At 35.6% G+C, this 18,192-nt stretch overlaps 1 protein-coding gene across 1 annotated transcript in view; it reads left to right on the forward strand.

Moving 5' to 3' along the window:
- Positions 1-18,192, forward strand: part of CSMD1 (CUB and Sushi multiple domains 1) — a gene marked incomplete at its 5' end in the record, with an annotated part of 480,927 nt that overhangs the window by 225,160 nt on the left and 237,575 nt on the right. The window contains one exon of the mRNA XM_009646490.1: positions 1,930-2,086. Within this exon, the coding sequence (XP_009644785.1) occupies positions 1,930-2,086 (157 nt within the window). The remainder of the gene's footprint in view (positions 1-1,929; positions 2,087-18,192) is intronic.

An 18,192-nucleotide genomic window follows, 5' to 3' on the forward strand; every position in this document is an offset into this window, starting at 1 on the left:
TCTGTAACAGTCAGTGAGACAGAACACTGTTGGAACAGGATGTCTAAGGGACAATTGTAGTCATTATCTGGGTTTTTTTTAAAGATGAATAAAAATCACTTTTTTTAACATAGTATTAGTATTTTTTGTTAATGACAATTAAAAAGAGATCATTCCATTCAAAGTAATGTCTCTCAAACCAAATAAAGTATATCTGTGCTTTTTGCATAATATGTATGATCAGAATGTTATTAAAGAATAAATCTGATAGTGAATGGATGCTTATTTATTTTGTGCAATGGATTTCCAGCTCTGGTAAATAAAGTGTAATCAGTCTCTGAAAGCGGTCTGTAGTTCTGGCCCAGGACCATTGTAGAAGCTTGGAAGCATTTTTTCAGATACTCTTAGCACAGCTTAAAGTCACATTTCTGTCAAGAGGTAGACGTTAAGTATGTGTTACTGTTTGCACGAATCTTAAATACAATTGATTGTTTCTTCCTTATAGTTCATCAGTGTACCCTAAGACACAATAAGGACAGAGTATATTGCTCTGTCAATGGCTAGCATAATATATTATTTTTCAGAAGCTTCTTTTAGGGGAGGCAATTATTTGTATCTGTGTATTAAACTAAATATATGTTGTTATCTTAAAAAATCTTTATGCACATTGTTTTTATTATTTTATTTTGTTAATATCAGCACTGAGGTACTCTCAAGACATTCACCTATATCGATGGTATGCTGGTATTTTCTCCACTGACAAAATAGCTTTGCTTTTAACTGTTGGTCATCATCCACATATGTAGTTGCAGTGATCTTCCCTCTCAAAAGATGCATTTCTAAATGTCATTAATAGATCTAACTGGACATTCAAATAGGAAGAAGTGTCTGTGACTCGAATGTACCAATTTAGATTGTTAAATGGGTCACTGCCTGCTTCTGGCTGGAATCAGTATAAATCCTCACTGTACCACAAGGTCTGAGAATGGAAAGATGAAGATCCAGAGCTTAAGACACTTACTGTAATTGCAGCTTTTGCACTAGTTATCTACAGTCACTCTGGAACATATGAGATAAGGGTAAATTATCTTTCACTTCATATTAGAAACCAGCTGTTCAGACTCATTACTTGCTTATGTATAAGCATCCACATGATGTATGGTATATGTTTTGGAAGTATGAAACAGACTTCAAGTTTGCCTATTTTTCCACAAGAAAGTACAGGTGAATAATTTAAAAATGAAATTAGCTTTTTTTAATTCATCTTGAGACAAAAAAACCCACAAGACTATTTTGGCACTTTATGGCTTTCAAGGTTTTGCAATAAGCAAAAATAATTTTTCATCCCGTAGCCAACTTTTTGTACTTGTCCTGCATTGGTGAACAATCAGTTCTTATTCATTCTAGAATTTGAAAAATCACAGAGGTTAGTATTATTGATTTTGTCCTCCATTGAAAGTTTTCAATAAACTAATATGGTAAATATGAACATCTCTACACTTAGTTTGGAAATAGACTCACATATCTCTTTGAAGACCTATCTTTCTTTGTTAAAACCTATAGTAAAACAAAAATTACTTCAGGCTCAAAATCCAAAATAAAAGGTGACATATTGACTTTAATACCTCAGTTCTGCTGTTGATATCTCCAGACATGAGAGAACAGAGTAGAGATAAACCCTTACAGCCTTACTTCAATGGTGATTTCAGAAATTATACTTCTATTAGCCTTTGTGACTGATGACGAAAAATAATCTGAGTGTATGAAACCTCAGAAGATAGTCATGTATAAATATTAATTTCATTCAAGATGAACTCATAAAACTGAAAAGGAAAAAAAGACTGTAAAACACCTTAAGGGTGACACTATTTTATATTTCACTGAACTGCATAACCAAGTGGTATGTACTGGTTGATGTCCAGTTTCATACTATTATTTTGTTTCTACAAGGTGTATGATGGAAGAGACAGTTCTTCACGCTCTCTGGGAGCCTTCACCAAAAATGACATGATGGGAGTTATCCTTAATAGCACCTCTAACCATTTGTGGATAGAGTTTAATACCAATGGATCTGATACTGACCAAGGATTTCAGCTCACTTACACAAGTAAGTAGCTCACACATATGGCCTAATTGACTATTTTGTGGGGAAATGTGTATTTCTCAGCTGCAGTGATTTTTCAGGGAATGGTGAAGATAATTTCCTAGAATGTACTATGGTTAGGAGACTAAATGGCTGGATAGGTGTTAGTAATTTAAGAACATTACTAAAATCAAAAGTGTAACTTTTCAAATTTAGAAAGCATTATTAATTTGAAGATTTAGCAGTGGGTTTTGAAAAAGAATGAATTGTAACATATGTGGGTTGAATATATTATACTGTAGCAGAAAACTTACACAGAGCCAGATTTAAAAAATGGAACATTCAATCCCTGCAGTCAAATTAAAAAAAAAAAAAAAAAAAAAAAAAGCTAGAGTACAAATGAGAATAAAAAGAATACAGTGTGCCTAGGTGCACACTCTTAATGTGTCCTGACTGCTTGTCAGGGTCAGGGTGGAGTATGCTGGAAGGAGACCTGGATGAACAAGTTTTGAAGAACAGTGCACTTGTCCACAGTTTACATGTAATTAATTAAACTAATTTAGCTGCCAAAACAATGAGGTTGGGGGCGGGGGGAATAACTTTGGGGATAACTAGTTTGTTTCCAACACACATAAAGAGATATTTTGTCCAGGTTTCAAGGAATCTCGAAATTCCCTTTGCCTTCAATTTATTGCCTTTTATATCGGCTTCCATGAGCTCCTGTTGAAACCTGCAGAGCTGACCACCAACATCATACTGTGATACAGAAATGGAATCATAGCTCTTTCTAGTACATCTGCTGGTTTCCCTTTGGATTGGAGCCAGCTGTGGAATAAGCAGAAATCATTTGCTTTCCCTTCTGTCTTTCTGCTGTGCCTGGTAAATCTGAAATTTTATCAGCCTACCTTTAGGGTTTTTCTTTTACAGAAGCATAAAGGCAAGGAAGGTTTCTCTAGCTAGATGAATGTATTGAAGTGATTTTTTTTCTTTTTTTTTTTTTTTTTTTTTTTTTTTTAATCTAGCTTTATATATATTTCATTTTGGTTCATAATCCAGAAAGAACTGCTAGGTAAATCTACTCTGATTTGCCTATAGATACTGTAGATTTTTTCCTGTGAAAAAAAGGAACAAAACATTTGTTTTAAAAAGAATCTTATTTTAAGGGCTCTGATTTCAAGGGACTTGAATCAGTTCCTTAAAAAGTCCTGCTACAGTGATCAGTTCCACCTACCATTTAAAAATAGCATTTTATTTAAAGATGGAATTTTGCTTAATTTCTGCATCCAGTAGCTTTATTTTATTACACTTCAGTTCGCAATTCTAATAAGATTTGCTTTCCCGTACCAGATTTTTCTGTGTACATTAATATATGATAATTCATGTCTTAAGGCTTTTGTTTCTTGGCTGTTTGATTAGTTTTGAATCTCTGTTTTCTATTCTTCCAAGTGTTTTTACATTTTCTGAAGTGTGTAGACAAAATTTGACACAGTGTTCTAACAGCAATCTTAACAATACTGTGTGTAGAGGCAAAACTTACTTTCCAATGTCTTCATAACATTTTACTTTTTTTGTTGTTGGCAAATATCTAATTTAATATATCATATGTAATCAATTTGCAGCAGTTCATGCTGAAATGTTTATCTGTAATGACTTTTCCTCCTGCCTGCTCTCACATGAGACAGTCCCCATTTGTAAATACAGTTTAATTCCTTACTTTTCACATGTATTTTCAGGAAGCCAAATTCAAGATAATAAATTTTGAGATAGTGACCATCTAACCAGGTGATTTCCATCAACTGTAACAAGAAAATGTATTCTATATCATTTCCAAACACTTCGGTGTGGGACTTTTCAACATTTATAAATTGATAGAAGCAGAAGATGCATTCTTTTGGAATGCTTTGAAAATTGACTGCAGTGCTGACTCTCATTCTTTTTCTGAAGGAGTCCAATCCTAGCAATATTTTAAAGATGACATATACCAGATATTTATACTCATTATTTGATGGGGTTGGAGTTTTTGATGTGGTCTCAATGCAGTTACTAAACAAATGTGTCCATTTTGCATTTGATAAATACGTCAAACACAAAAGGATAATTATCTGTTTTTATTAATCAAGCTGTAGTTTACAGATGGAATTAACTTCCCTGAAAGATTACTCTGCAGTTTATTTATTCACTTTTCAGATTGAAATATAATGCCCCATACTTTGGAAATACTAAAACAAAGAAAAAAGTTAAAGGAGTGTTAAAATGTGGTCTTAATGAAGGAAATGAGAAATGTATATGCTGAGTGAATGAAATTGAATAATGAATATGAATATAAGACTGTTAAAAAGAGCTAGGAGAAATAATGGCGTAAGTCTAGTGGTAAATCAATTCTGGTTATTCCCTATCTGGTTGCTGAGTTCTTGCTGCCAACAAGGGTAGTACTTTGTAGTACTTTTCTTCTAATGAAGTCTGCTATACAGGAAGATGCTTCGGGGTAAGAACAATACTGAATGGAAGCTAGAAATTATAGTAATTTTATTCTTTGATCTATACCTACAGGATGATTTCAAGGATATGGTTTTAGCACAATAGGTAGAGATTATTATTTTTTTTTTTTTTTACGGGAAAGAATCATGAAAAAAAATCTGTACTCTTTCTCAACTGTTTAGAGAAACTAAGAAATACTTTGACTGAGGACTAAAATTATAGTGATTATATTTAAGGAAACTGCTTCAGAAAAATTAAGACAATAACATTTTGTTCATATTTTAGCTAATATGTAATATATTTGTAGGTATACACAAATAAGTGTCAATGAAATTTCAACTTGAGCAATAGCTGAATCTGAGTCTACCAGAGAACAAACCAAGAGGAACAAAGAAGAAAACTTGTCTGCTTTTTGTAAAACAAGTTTATAAAAAGCCACTTCCTTAAAACTGGGGTGAAGATGTGTTAGGATGAATAAGGGAAAGTATTTTCACTTACAGTACCTCTACACTGGTGTCAGAGAAAATGACAACGTAAACTTGATGGGAATATTTTTTTTTTTTTATCTGAAGATGATCTCAGGTTTCAACAGATTATTCCATCTTAAATGTCTTTTATATACCAATGACATAGGAATTAAGAGTCTTTCAATACAAGAAGTTAGTGGATTATTTTAGTGTTAAGAATGAAGCCAAAATTGTACAAATTTTCCTTTTTGTTATTTCTTACTCCTCTCAAACGGAGATTGCAAAAATAGCCAAATTTTTCTTTGCACCCCTCCCCAATATATTTTCCTTTTTAACCATCATGGGAAGTGTTTGTAAAATCCAAGGAACAAAAAAGGATTTATAAGATGGCTTTAATTCTCTTAGAGGTCATCAACAGAGGTCTGTATGTAAAAATACAAGTTTATACATGCTGTAGCCACAACTGATTCACATGACTGTTACTTTCTTTGGTTGTGAAGATGTCAGTTCTTTTTTCATAATTTCAGTTTTATAATTTGGGGGATCTTCTTTTTCCTCTGCCCAGTTAGAACTTTTTTCCCTGAGACATCTCTAGTTTTTGTGGGTGTCATGAATGAATTTGTGAATCCTGCTATGTTAATTTGTCCTGAATGAGTGACTTTACACAGTTCGATTTAGTAGCAGTTTAGAATATACTTGTGGCAAATTGCAGGATTTCATTGTGATATTTTAATAACACTCAATCATCAGTCAATTAACAAAGTGATTAGACAAAATTAATCAAACAGTTAAAGATTCAAAGATGGCAAGGTTCACCCTATTACTACATGGAAAAAGTACTCAGGGAAAAATAAGGTTACACTTGAGTTAGAATTATTCACAAAGAGATTGTGGATGCAGGGGATAAGGAGGACCCTCCCGTTGAGTCACAAAGTTCAGAATAGACCCCCTTGCTTTCTGAACTCCTTTTCAGAGAGGAGTCTAGGTGCAGCTAGGTCCAATCTTAGTCTCAAACTGGGTCAACAGTTTATATCGAGGGATAATATATCTATCTATCTATCTATATATCTAGTTACAGTGTAAGACTCACTGTGTAATTAAATCATACCTCTATAGACTACTTAAACCATTCACACAAACAAATACTCACTTCAAATGTTTTGGCATTTCTGAATGGGTTAGGGTTGAGCCTCAAGGAATGAAAGGTTTCAGCCCAGGCTTCATCGGTCTTCAATGATGGACTTCCAATTTTAGCAAACTTTAAGAGTTTCCTAGCTCTGAGAGGTGTCCCACTCAGAGATAGATGCTGGTCACAGCCTGCTGCGACCCAGGAGAGCTCAGAGGGCCTCACTTAGGGCCACTGTTTTATAGGATTGTGAGATGATTGGCTTTGGTCATCAGTAAATTTCCACTCCAGGCCACAATCTGGGTTGATAACCACTGGGATTCCAGTAACGACAGTACCGCGCCACTCGGGCTATGATTCAGATAAAGTATGTTCCAAGGCTATCAGGGAATAACCAATTCTTCATGATCTTGCTCCCTGCCTCAGCCATGTAGGAGTTTCTAGTATGGGCCATGCCACCTAATCGTCCAATTCCTTACACTGAGGCCATGATCTGACAGGAGTTTCTGAAATCGTAAGGTGGTACAGCAGAAAAGAGCGGGAGTGGGGGCGGGGGGGGATGCATCACCACAGTGGGGAAGAGAAGATGTAGCCATAGGTATTCCCACAGCTGGACCTGCCTTTCCTATTCACTGCTCAGTTAAAAGATTTGGCCATTCTGGTATAAAGATGCCAGTGCTTTGTGCTGTCATGTCAGTAGTTATTAATGTTAAACTGACATTCAAATTAAAATGAAACCTTATTGATGCCACACAGTGACAAGCAGTAAAAGCAAAACACAGCTGTCTGGTGAAAGTAACAGACTGCAACTTTAAATAAGGAGCAATACGGTACAGCCTCTGAATAACAAACAGGCGGCCTCCCTGAGGTGTCTAGTCCTTATCACAGTGCTGACACAAGAAGAATTCTAAGTGTCTGTTTTCACTCATCATGTGGAGAACTGAACTTACTCTCACTTGTGTCACAAGTGCTTCCTTGCTACTGTTTAATCATCATTCCTTGAACATGATCTCCCTTTTCTTAGCTATTGGAAAAAACAAAACCAGTCCCTCCACACTTTATCATACATGTCATATACAAATGTTCTATGACACTCTGAGTACTGTGTAATGCTGACTACTCTGTGGTCTGTATGGAGTCGTACAGATCACAGAGTACTCAGCACTATACCATACTTCCACAGTGATGACTCTTAAGTCCCGTGAAGATAATTTGTATGATAATTTTATTTGAGTCTTATTTGGTGCATGTAGATGACAATACAAAAATTACTGTCACAATTTCTGTTTGCCAGTAGCTGTGTCATTGGTTATCTTTTAAAGACATTGCCATTTTATGTGCATGTCCGAAATTCATAGAAAGAAGGTAAAACATTTAAAACAATCTTCATATCTTAAAATAAAGGCTGCAACAAAGAAGGAAGTGTCTGTGCTTCCTGTTCAAATACTTGTCCAACCTTGTTTTCTCAGTAAAAGTTCCCACATCGTTGAGAAGAAAAAACTTTTTCCCTTCACAGTACCGGCTAGAACTCTCAAAACTGATTTCTTATGGTGCCTGAAAATGGGTGTCTATACCCATGATGCCATCCATCCATGCCATCAGAAAGTATCCTGGGGTTGTAATGTGTAAGGAACTTTACCACTGTGTAGAACTTCTCTTCAGACTCTCCTCAGACCTGAGGGCTTTTACCAAGTTCCTTGCACTGGCGGTTGCCTGTCTGACATAGTGTGAAGTTGCTCTCGGTCCTTATCCAGACATCTACTTTTTTTAGGAGCAACTTATCTAGCTCTCTGTGGCAATTTCATGGTTTCTCTGTCTTCAGACCTAATAGAAGCAAAAGCTTCACTTATCTACAGAATAAACCTTGGAGTCCATTGTAATGAGTCAGTCCATCCAGGAATACTGATGGATATTACCTGTAATCATTCAGAGATTTGTGGTATACTCCATGGCTAGATTTTAACTTTCTGAAGGCCTTTCACTCACCTGTTCCTGATTTGCTGCTATAAATTAAAAATTAAGTTCCATGTTCATTCCTAAACACTTGTCTTCTATTTGTATCCTCCATTTCCCTATGATTTGAAATTAGATATTTTCCCACACTTCTATGCTAAAATGGAAATGAGGGCTGCAAAAATTCTCACTAAGGGTTTGTCTTTTTGAGAGTAAATGTTATGTAGACTCAGATCTTAACTTAATGTTAACTTCCAATTTTGAATCTATGACAATTCCTTTAACTGCAAGCAGAATTCTTTGTGGTTGTCATTTCTGCCAGAAGAATGGGCAAAATTCAGGCCCTTGAGCTGTGCTCAACTCCATAGAACTTGCATCAAACTCTATCTAGTGTTTCCAGAAGAAAACAGATTTAGGATTGTGCATGGATAGATTTTTTTAAATGCATGTCTAGTATTTTTATCTGTGTTTATCATCCTCTATATTTAACATGCATAGATAGCAGTTTTACAATATTATATTCATTATTCTCAAGATACACTTTTCAGTTTAAGAAAAGAAAATTTGAAGTACCTTTCTCAGACATGATGCACTGGTTTGGCATTCATACTATTCTGTTATTGTTAAAGACAGTTCTAATTTTCAGTTCAAGTTCTGTGTTATAAACGTACTCTACACCTACATCTTTCAAGGCATAGTGAAAGTTAGTGCATTTAAGGTGAATCTGAATTAGCATAATCTAAATTTATATAAATGGTTTAAACCCAGAAATTAATTTAAGAGAATCCTGAACTGAAATTTAATTTAGTTCATTTCCTATTCTACAGTAATCGAAAGTGTTAAAAGAATGTCAGTGAAAACAGTGTTCTGAAACTGCAAACTCAGTCAATTATTCTAGCACACAAGCAGACTCAAATTCAGAAATATAGTGGCTTTGCTTCAGGCTGTATAGTGTCAGCTGAGCAGAACAATCTGGTAATGAAAAGAAGCTCTCTCAGTTTCCTTTCAGTAACTAATTTGTGTATAAGATCTGTTCCAAAGAGAACCTTCACACATTTCAGTAAGAATGTAAGACAAAATTAAATTAAAATAAACAAAAGGCAAAAAAACCCCTCTTAACCTATATATATATTCACAGTCCATTTTAAGAGCAGTGCATTTATGTGACTAACCCCAAAATAATGTAAGCTGTATTGCATGCATAGAAAAGACTATTCCAAAAGAAAGTCAAATGTTGCAAATTTGAGAAGTAAAAATTTAATAAATGCCAAAAGAAAGGTTTGTTAGAAATTTTAATTCAGTTCATTCATATACAAGAATTATGGCGTCCTATTTAATAACAAAATCACATCATAATCTCTTCCCTTCCTCCTCCCGCCAAAAGTAAATGGCCTTCTGCTTCCAGTGTATTCAATACTTATATAATCCGACCACATTCTCAAAGCTATGCTTCTCCAGTGCACTGAGTGATATATCTATTAAGGGCAACATGATAAGGGAAGATATTTTTAAAATCCTATTCTGCGAAAATCAAAAGGTTTCACAAGATTATGATCAATTTGCATTCAGGATTAGGATAAATTTGCATTCAGTTTTAAAGCATAGAAAAAAAAAATAATATCCTGAATAAGACATTCAGGATTTTCAGTACAGAATTCTTTACTAGGGTTTTCCATTGTGGTGAATTTCAAAACATCAGTGTTTTTGCTTTTGATTTGTTTCTTCTGTTCATAATGAAACTGAAATTCAGTTTCATAACCTAATTCATTATATACTTCCTTTGTATGGGTCTACCTCACAGAATAGGTAACATATCAAATTGTACAGTCTAAAAAGAATTTAATTAAAATTAGGATTTAAGGAATTGCTGTTTAAAACCCAAAAGACCCAATGGTTACTTGTTTCTCTGTGTCCTTGTCATGTCGTGGCTTGTTTGAGTGTCATGTTTTTTCCTGCAACCAAAGTTCCAAGTGCCCCTAAATTAAAGAAAAACACCCTTATTTTATTGGTAAATGAGCAGAAAACATGAAGATTTCTTTTGCAAACAGAAGATATTAAAAGAATTTAGATGAAACTAATCATCATTCCATATAATCATAATCAGTGTAGAGTAATCTGTATTTTTAGAGCCATACCTTAAAGTTTTGAAACTTTTTGGCAAAGAAACAAAATAAGGTATCACATTATGATAATTTTTAAAACCAGAAAGCTATAGCTTAAGCCAGAAAGCATATAAAAAAACACCCCCACCCCAAATTCCTAAAATCTTAACAAGTACTGGTCTTACAACACTGTACAATTAAGGTTGTTTTCCACTTTTCTTTAAAAGACTTTTTTAATCTTCTGTGAAACTGCTGAATTTAAATTTGGTAAGCAGATTAGGTGCCAAATGCCTTTTTTTTTTTTTTTTTTTTTTCTAAGACAGAAAAACTGAACCATTTTATTTGGTGAATATAAGCATTGTATTAAACTTTTACATAAAAAGTTATATTATCACATGCTTTGGAGATGAAAATGGTGATGTTTGTGCCACAGATCAGTGTTTTGCCCATCTCAGGAAAATCTTCCCAAATTTGTGAAGATATAGATCTTCAAATAGATAGATTTTATGTGAGCAAGTCCTGCTGTATGAATGAGCACTCCAAAATATTTTTTCTTTAATGAGCACTCTCAACAGTTGTGGATTAGGATGGACGTGAACAGTTTGTCTGTCTGTACTGGGTTTAGTTGTGATGGAGTTAATTTTCTTCAGCTAATGCTGAGCAGTGCTTGCACAGCACAAAGGCCTTCTCTGTTACTTACTCTGCCACCCCAGGAGGTAGGCTCAGGGTGGGCAAGGGGATGGGAAGTGACACAGCCAGGACAGCTGACCTGAATTAAGCAATGAGGTGTTCTGTACCATGTCATATTTCTATGAAGCCATTACAGACTTTGCCGTTATATGTACGTGCAGTTGGATTTACTGAAGTTTAGCTGGAATTTGTCCCTAAAGTTTTCCAATTTCCTATGCTTTTCACAGAAAGACTGCTGTTGGTTTGCAGTGAATAATTTCTTCTTTTCCAAGTTTTACATGACCAGACAGTTGTGTTACTGACACTTTCTTCCCACTGCTGTAATTACCAGAATTTCCCCCCAAGCAAAAATTCCTGTTTGAAAGCTTAGGACACTTGAGCAGAACTGCCAGTATCTTATTGTTCTTTACCCCTGGCCTTGCCTACTTTGGCCTCATGTTGGATGATTAGTGATTATTTCCAGTTTAGGATGATTGTCTCAACCCTCTCTGTTTTGGGAAAGAGAAGCTGCAGCTAATGAGTATTAGAAAAGGGCAACAGCTGTCATTATTATCCAACTAATTGTCTTACTGATAAGTAGTTCCTTAGGTCAGGTAGATGATCTGCACTTAGAAACCTAGGATGACGGACTAATCTTTCTTGCAAGCTCCTTCTTGCTGCAATCCAAATGTAAGATCTTTTAGGTGTCTCATTGTTGATTTGCTAACTGTTAAAATTATGAAAGTATGAACTGTAATGGTCTAATTATTAAATCTAAGCAACACACATGTAAAGACATTGTTCTGTTCTATACCTCTCATATGGATATACAAAAGTGAAACCTTATATAAGGTTGGCTTTTTTTTAATGTTAGGCATTTCAGGTTGTTTGTGTGTGCCCCTGAGATCAAAGGTTGATCTTAGCTTTCTTCTGACTGTTTTTTTTTCCCTTTCTGAAAACTGTTGAAATGACCTCTTCTAAAATAACTCAGGTAAAACACATTACATAACCATTTTTTAAATTCTGAAATGAAATAGAGTTTATGAAAACATGAATTTTCAGGGAAAAAAATGCAGATTTAATTTTTAAGGTTTTGAACAGTTTGGATGCAGGAATGTGACTGTTTTCTTCACTCTCTTCATTATACGAGGGAATTGTATTTCAACAGATTAAGCTTGTTGCCCTAGAATCTGGTAATTTTTTTATAACTGAAGATTAGAAATAAATAGAGAACAGAATTTTCAGTCATCATAAACTATTTTTCTAATTATTTAAAACTGTTAGGAAGTTTAAGAATAAATTTAAGATTATCCCTTCAAATGTTTATGCATAGTATTAAAATCACCTTGCCAAAGCTATGTGTATATGGTATATGAACAGAATTAAGGATGCATGTAGAGAGCAGGCTGTTTGGAAGAAAGGTAGTTAAAGAACGTGAATGCTATAAACCTATTTATTTCTATTTCTTCGAATACCATAAACTTTACAGGTCGGAAAAGTTGCTTAACACAGAATGATGAAAGGTAGACAAGATTTATGTCTTTCTTATTACCTAAGTTGTTGACCACAGTGTATTTAGAGCTTGATTTTCAGAAGTGTTGGGCATCAGTACCACTAGCCAGAATAACAGATGCATGTGGTTCCCCTGTCAGTGTGTGAAAGAATGAGCACAGCTGCAGATGATGGTGGTCTATAACTTTCAGTCCTGTGTGTGCCACACTGGTTTTTATAAGTTTGTACAAATCTTTTCCAATGTTTCAATCTACCCTTCATGTTCATGGTGACTTGATGTCATGGTTTAACCCCAGCTGGCAGCTAGGGCCCACACAGCTGCTCACTAACCTTCCCCCAGTGGGAAGGGGGAGAGAATTGGAAGAGTAAAAATGAGAAAAATTTTGGGTTGAGATAAAGACAGTTTAATAAGTAAAACAAAAGCCACGTGTGCAAGCAAAGCAGAATAAGGAATTCATTCGCTACTTCCCATTGGCAGGCAAGTGGTCTGCCATCTCCTGGGCTCCATCACACATAACGGATCACTTGGGAAGAGAAATGCCATCACTTGAAACGTCCCTCAGTTTCATCTTTTTCCCCAGCTTTATATGCTGAGCATGACATCATAAAGTATGGAAATATCCCTTTGGTCAGTTGGGGTCAGCTATACTGGCTGTGCCCCCTCCCAACTTTGTGTGCACCCCCAGCCTCCTCGCTGGTGGGGTGGGGTGAGAAGCAGAAAAGGCCTTGACTCTGTGCAAGCGCTGCTCAGAAGTAACAGAAACATTCCTGTATTATTGACGCAGTTTTCATCACAAATCCAAAACACAGTCCCATACCAGCTACTATGAAGAAAATTTACTCTATCCCAGCCAAAACCAGCACACTTGATTACTCTAGGAGTGAGGAAATGAATCCATTTTTAACCACTGAAGCATTTGGTGTTAAGCAAAGGTACCTTGCACTGAAGAACACAAGAAAAAAATGTATGTGTTCATGTTATTTCTTCTCCTTTTCTTCCTCCTGCCCCAAAAATGTCAGACCAATGTTCTTCTAACAAGTAACCTACAGAATACTTTTAAGTACTGACTTGGCCAAGGCCAAGTGCTGGGTCCTGCATTTGTGTCACAACAACCCCATGCAATGCTACAGGCTTGGGGAAGAGTGGCAGGAAAGCTGCCCATGAGAGTAGGGATACTGGTTGACAGCCAGCTGAATATGAGCCAGCAGTGTGCGCAGGTTGCCAAGAAGGCCAGTGGCATCCTGGCTTATGTCAGGAATAGTGTGGCCAGCAGGACTAGGGAAGTGATCATGTCCCTGTACTCGGTGCTGGTGAGGCCGCACCTTGAATAATGTGTTCAGTTTTGGGCCCCTCGCATCAGGAAAGACAGTGAGGTGCTTGAGCATGTCCAGAGCTGAGCGACAAAGCTGGTGAGGGGTCTGGAACACAAGCCTTATGCAGAGGGGCTGAGGGAACTGGGGTTGTTTAGTCTGGAGAAGAGGAGGCTGAGGGGAGACCTTATCACCCTCTACAGCTATATGACAAGAGGGTGTAGTGAAGTGGGTGTCAGTCTCTTCTCCCAAATAACAAGTGATAGGATGAGAGGAAATGGCCTCAAGTTGCATCAGGGGGGGTTTAGACTGGACATTAGGAAAAATTTCTTCACTGAAAGGGTTGTCAAGCATTGCAACAGGCTGCCCAGGGAAATGGTTGAGTCCCCATCCCTGCAGGTATTTAAAAGATGTGTAGATATCGTGCTTAGGGACATGGTTTAGCGGTGGACTTGGCAGTGCTAGGTTAATGGTTGGACTTACAATCTTAAAGGTGTTTTCCAACCAAATGATTCTATGATTCTATTATATGATTCTGTGTATCAGTCACTTCCCCACTGATTAATAAAGGGGGCTTAGACATGGAGGGTTCCTGAAGATATCTCTCTATAGGCACCTGAAGTTAGAGTTCTTAACCTCACATGGAATCTCATCTTTAACCCCTTCTTCTCTTAGATTGAGTATAAATTAATTAATCATTTGCTTGGTGTTTGCAAAGCTTACTTGTATGCTTTCTGTATATGCACAGTAATCATCTTGATGCAAGCACATGTATTTGCATACCTATCTCTTGCAAGTATTATTTATTAAAAGTATTTTCTTTCAATAAAATCATCACATACAAAAATTCTTCTACTACCTGTTTAAGTGTATGTACCTTGCTCTTTAAATTTATATATTTTTTTTTTCCTTTTGTATGTGTGGATTTTATAGCTGAAAGGCGGAGAACAGAAATTTTGAATAGGACACATGAGCACAAAGAATCTGTTTTGAAATTGGTGGGAAAAGGCCTTAAAACTTTTTGTAGTGTGCTTATTACAGAAGAAAACTACAGAAAAGAGTTATTTTCTTTCTCATTTTATGCTCAAAAGACCTGTTGCTGACAACATGTATTGACATCATTATTTTACTTTTTACATGTTTGCATAAATTTTCTTACGTGTTGCTTATGTCAAGAAAAACTGCTGAAACTCCTATTAGAAAGTATTATCCATTGAATGCCTGTCTCATCAGTATAGTCAAACATGAATTGTCGACAGATTGGAAAGCTTTTGCGAAATTGAAAGTGTACCTCTCGATTTCCAAAGGATACAAAGCAGCAGGTATCATTACTTACTGTGAATTCATTCTGCTGTACAAGCATGCAGAAATATATCAGTTTATTTGAAAAAAAGTGGATCCTTTGGTCTCTTTCAGATGATCTGTGTTAGAATGTAAAATACTCGATCACCAAGACATACAAATATTTCAGTGCTCCTTACAAAAACTTTACAGATCCAAAAGAAAGAGATCTAGAGCTAATTTTGCCCCAGTGCATACCGCCCATGCTCATTTCTTATCCTAGAGTCTTTGAAAGTTCATGCAAGCTTTTGATACCTCGCTATAGCCACATTATCCAAACACTTTACTTGCTATAGGCTTTCTTATAGTTGTAATTAGGTAGAGATTTTGTAACTGGCACATTTTCCAGTACACAATATAGACTTTTTTTCTCTACAACTGCAGGTTTCAATAGCACATAAATGGTTCCAAGACAGAATGAAAATGCCAGGAACTCTCACTTTGAATTACATTGATTTAATTAAATAGATTATGTTATGGATGTTTAAGATGCAACAACTGCAGAATGAGTATTTATTGACATTTACATGCATTTAGAAATCCATTATAGACTCTGAACATTAACTTAAGTACCATTTCATACTTTTAATTACTCTTTGGTAGTTCAAAAATGATTCTGTGTAAGACATATAGATTATGTTTATGAGCTTAAGTTACTCAAGATTTAGATAATACTAAAAGAGTTCTTGATGTTTCCAATGTTTTCACATTACCTTACTTTTTTTAATATTTAAACAACTGTTAATATTTCTGTGTATGTACTGAAATAGGATTTATATATGTATTTGCCCTTCTTTCTTTGGAGTCATCCCAAAATATTTTTCCAAATCACCTTCAGAAGCTGAAGGTAGATTATATGTACTTTATGAGCTCTGTCTTCCATGGCAAATAGAAATGAAAGACAGCATTACCTTTTTTCTGAGCAGGGCCCACCCAGTCTATACTTATGGTATAGTAATATAATTATTAGAGATTATTAAACACTACCTGGAGTCCCACGGAGTGTGCTTTTAATTCTTTAGTGCTTAATACTTAACCTGCAAGAAATTTTTTAGATTCAGGATAATTAACCCCTCATGGCTTGTCTTACGAAGTTTTTATGAGGGTTAGCAGTATTGTTGTTTTAGTATTTCTCCATCTGTAACAAACAGTAATATTCATAGGAAATTATATGAGTATAAATTTACTCATCTAAGATGAGATCATTGATAGTGTTGACCTACACCTATATGCTATATGTTAAGTTTTCAGGATGCGTTCTTCTTTAGATTAGACATCTAAAGTTTTGCAAATACTCCAGCTGGCATTTCTTTTAAAATGTCTTGCTTTCTGTCTAAAGTTCATACTACAAACTGCCGGAGTCCACAGAAGTTACAACACAGGTTCATGCTTTCTTTGATTTACAAGAAGAAATTTCCTCCACATTTTTTTTTTTTTTTTTTTTTTTTTTTTTTACTGGTGGATACAGTATTTCTTTACTTGGTGGTTACAGTGTTCCAGGATCATATCTGAGGCCAAGGTTCCATGATCATTAAAAATGAATCTGTGCTGCATCAGAACACCCAGAAGTGCAAATCTGATCTGAATCTGGCACAACTGAATTCCTGAAAAATTAACAATCATTAATTATAATTGAATTCCTGTAAAATTACCTAGACCATTTTGTGCTTTTATGGTAGTTTTATATATGGTTTGACATTAAGCCAGAATGGCATTGACAAACAATAATTAATCCAACATAAAGCTTATAAATAAAGTTGACCTGTCAGAAATTGTGAAACAAATATTCACCATGGGACCACGGTATTGAGGGCTGTGATTTTACATTTATTTTACTGTCAGTTCAGTTATTTCCTCTGTTTTAAAACTGTTCTCTTCCATCTCCATGGGTAAAGTTCTAATTGCCATAGTGTACTCTGTGCCAAAGCCTGAACAAGGTTTACTAAACCGGTAAGAAATGCAGCCTGATTTATTGGGTGCTTAGAGGGGACCTATATTCTGGTCCCTAATAACAAAGTGCTTATATGTTCTGCTAGGACAGACATAATGTAACATGCCTCAGCATTCCTTTGTGTAGGAAGTAAAACTCAGATGTGTACCATAGCTCGCAATTCCGTGGATCTTTCTAGATCAGGAAGTCGTAACTTCTTTTTCTCATAGTCTTCATAGAAGTCTTAGTTTTGAGCTCAAGGTTAGAGTGTCCAAGTGGGGACCAAATAGCCGAGGTTGGTAATGCATACCTTTTGGGTGCTTACTTTTGTGTGTGTCTGACTTTAGGAGAATGATTATTTCAAAATACCTTAGGACTTCTTCCAGAAATAGGAGTAGGAAATTATTATTTTGGATAATAAAATCTATATAGAATCTATATAGAATATAGAATCTATATAGAATCCTTGACAATTTCCTGTAGGGACACAAAATAAACACTTGCTTCTTCTACCTGAATTTATATTGAAGACAGGTTGTGGAGGATACAAACTTAAAGCCAAAGTGAAAGATTTGCTCCGGGGATGCACTTAGCATACTCCACCCACTAATGGACACAAAAGCTAGTCCAAAGTAAAAACACTTTAGTGCAGATAGTGTGGACATTGTGTCCTCAGCTTCATTGTTTCAGTGCCCAGATTTGCTTCTACTGTACTGCACTACTTTACTAATGTAGATAGAAACATAGTACCCAGCATATTTAAACTGAATTGAAAGAAGTTTTAATTAATAGTCTACACACATTATAGACATGTCAATAATTTTTACCCTGACAACTGGTATTTCCACATTTCTGATTATTTATATCAAATATGACAGAACCAATCATATTGGATAAATAGTGTCAGGAGGTGACAGCCAATCATCAAGCTGTATTCTGCTGGTTTTGGTTTTAACTGGCTTTAATCCATTTGTTTTTCTGATAATCCTATAATGAAACTCAGGAATAAGATGATTGGCAGCAATTTGCCAGTACAACAATCTTCTCAGCAGTAAGAATATTCGCAGAATTTCTCTGATGGCTGGCTGGTTTCAATGTCAGGTAAACCTGAGTACTGCAATTGTATGGAGCTCATGACCATATTTCCCCACCGTGAAAGTTCACAGCATCTACTTTAGCACTGAAGTTCTGTTACAACATTTCAACAATGAGTTTGCACTACAACGTGGTCCTTTATGACA

Source organism: Egretta garzetta, unplaced genomic scaffold (genome assembly GCF_000687185.1).
Source record: "Egretta garzetta isolate BGI_Z169 unplaced genomic scaffold, ASM68718v1 scaffold601, whole genome shotgun sequence".
NCBI lineage: Eukaryota > Metazoa > Chordata > Aves > Pelecaniformes > Ardeidae > Egretta > Egretta garzetta.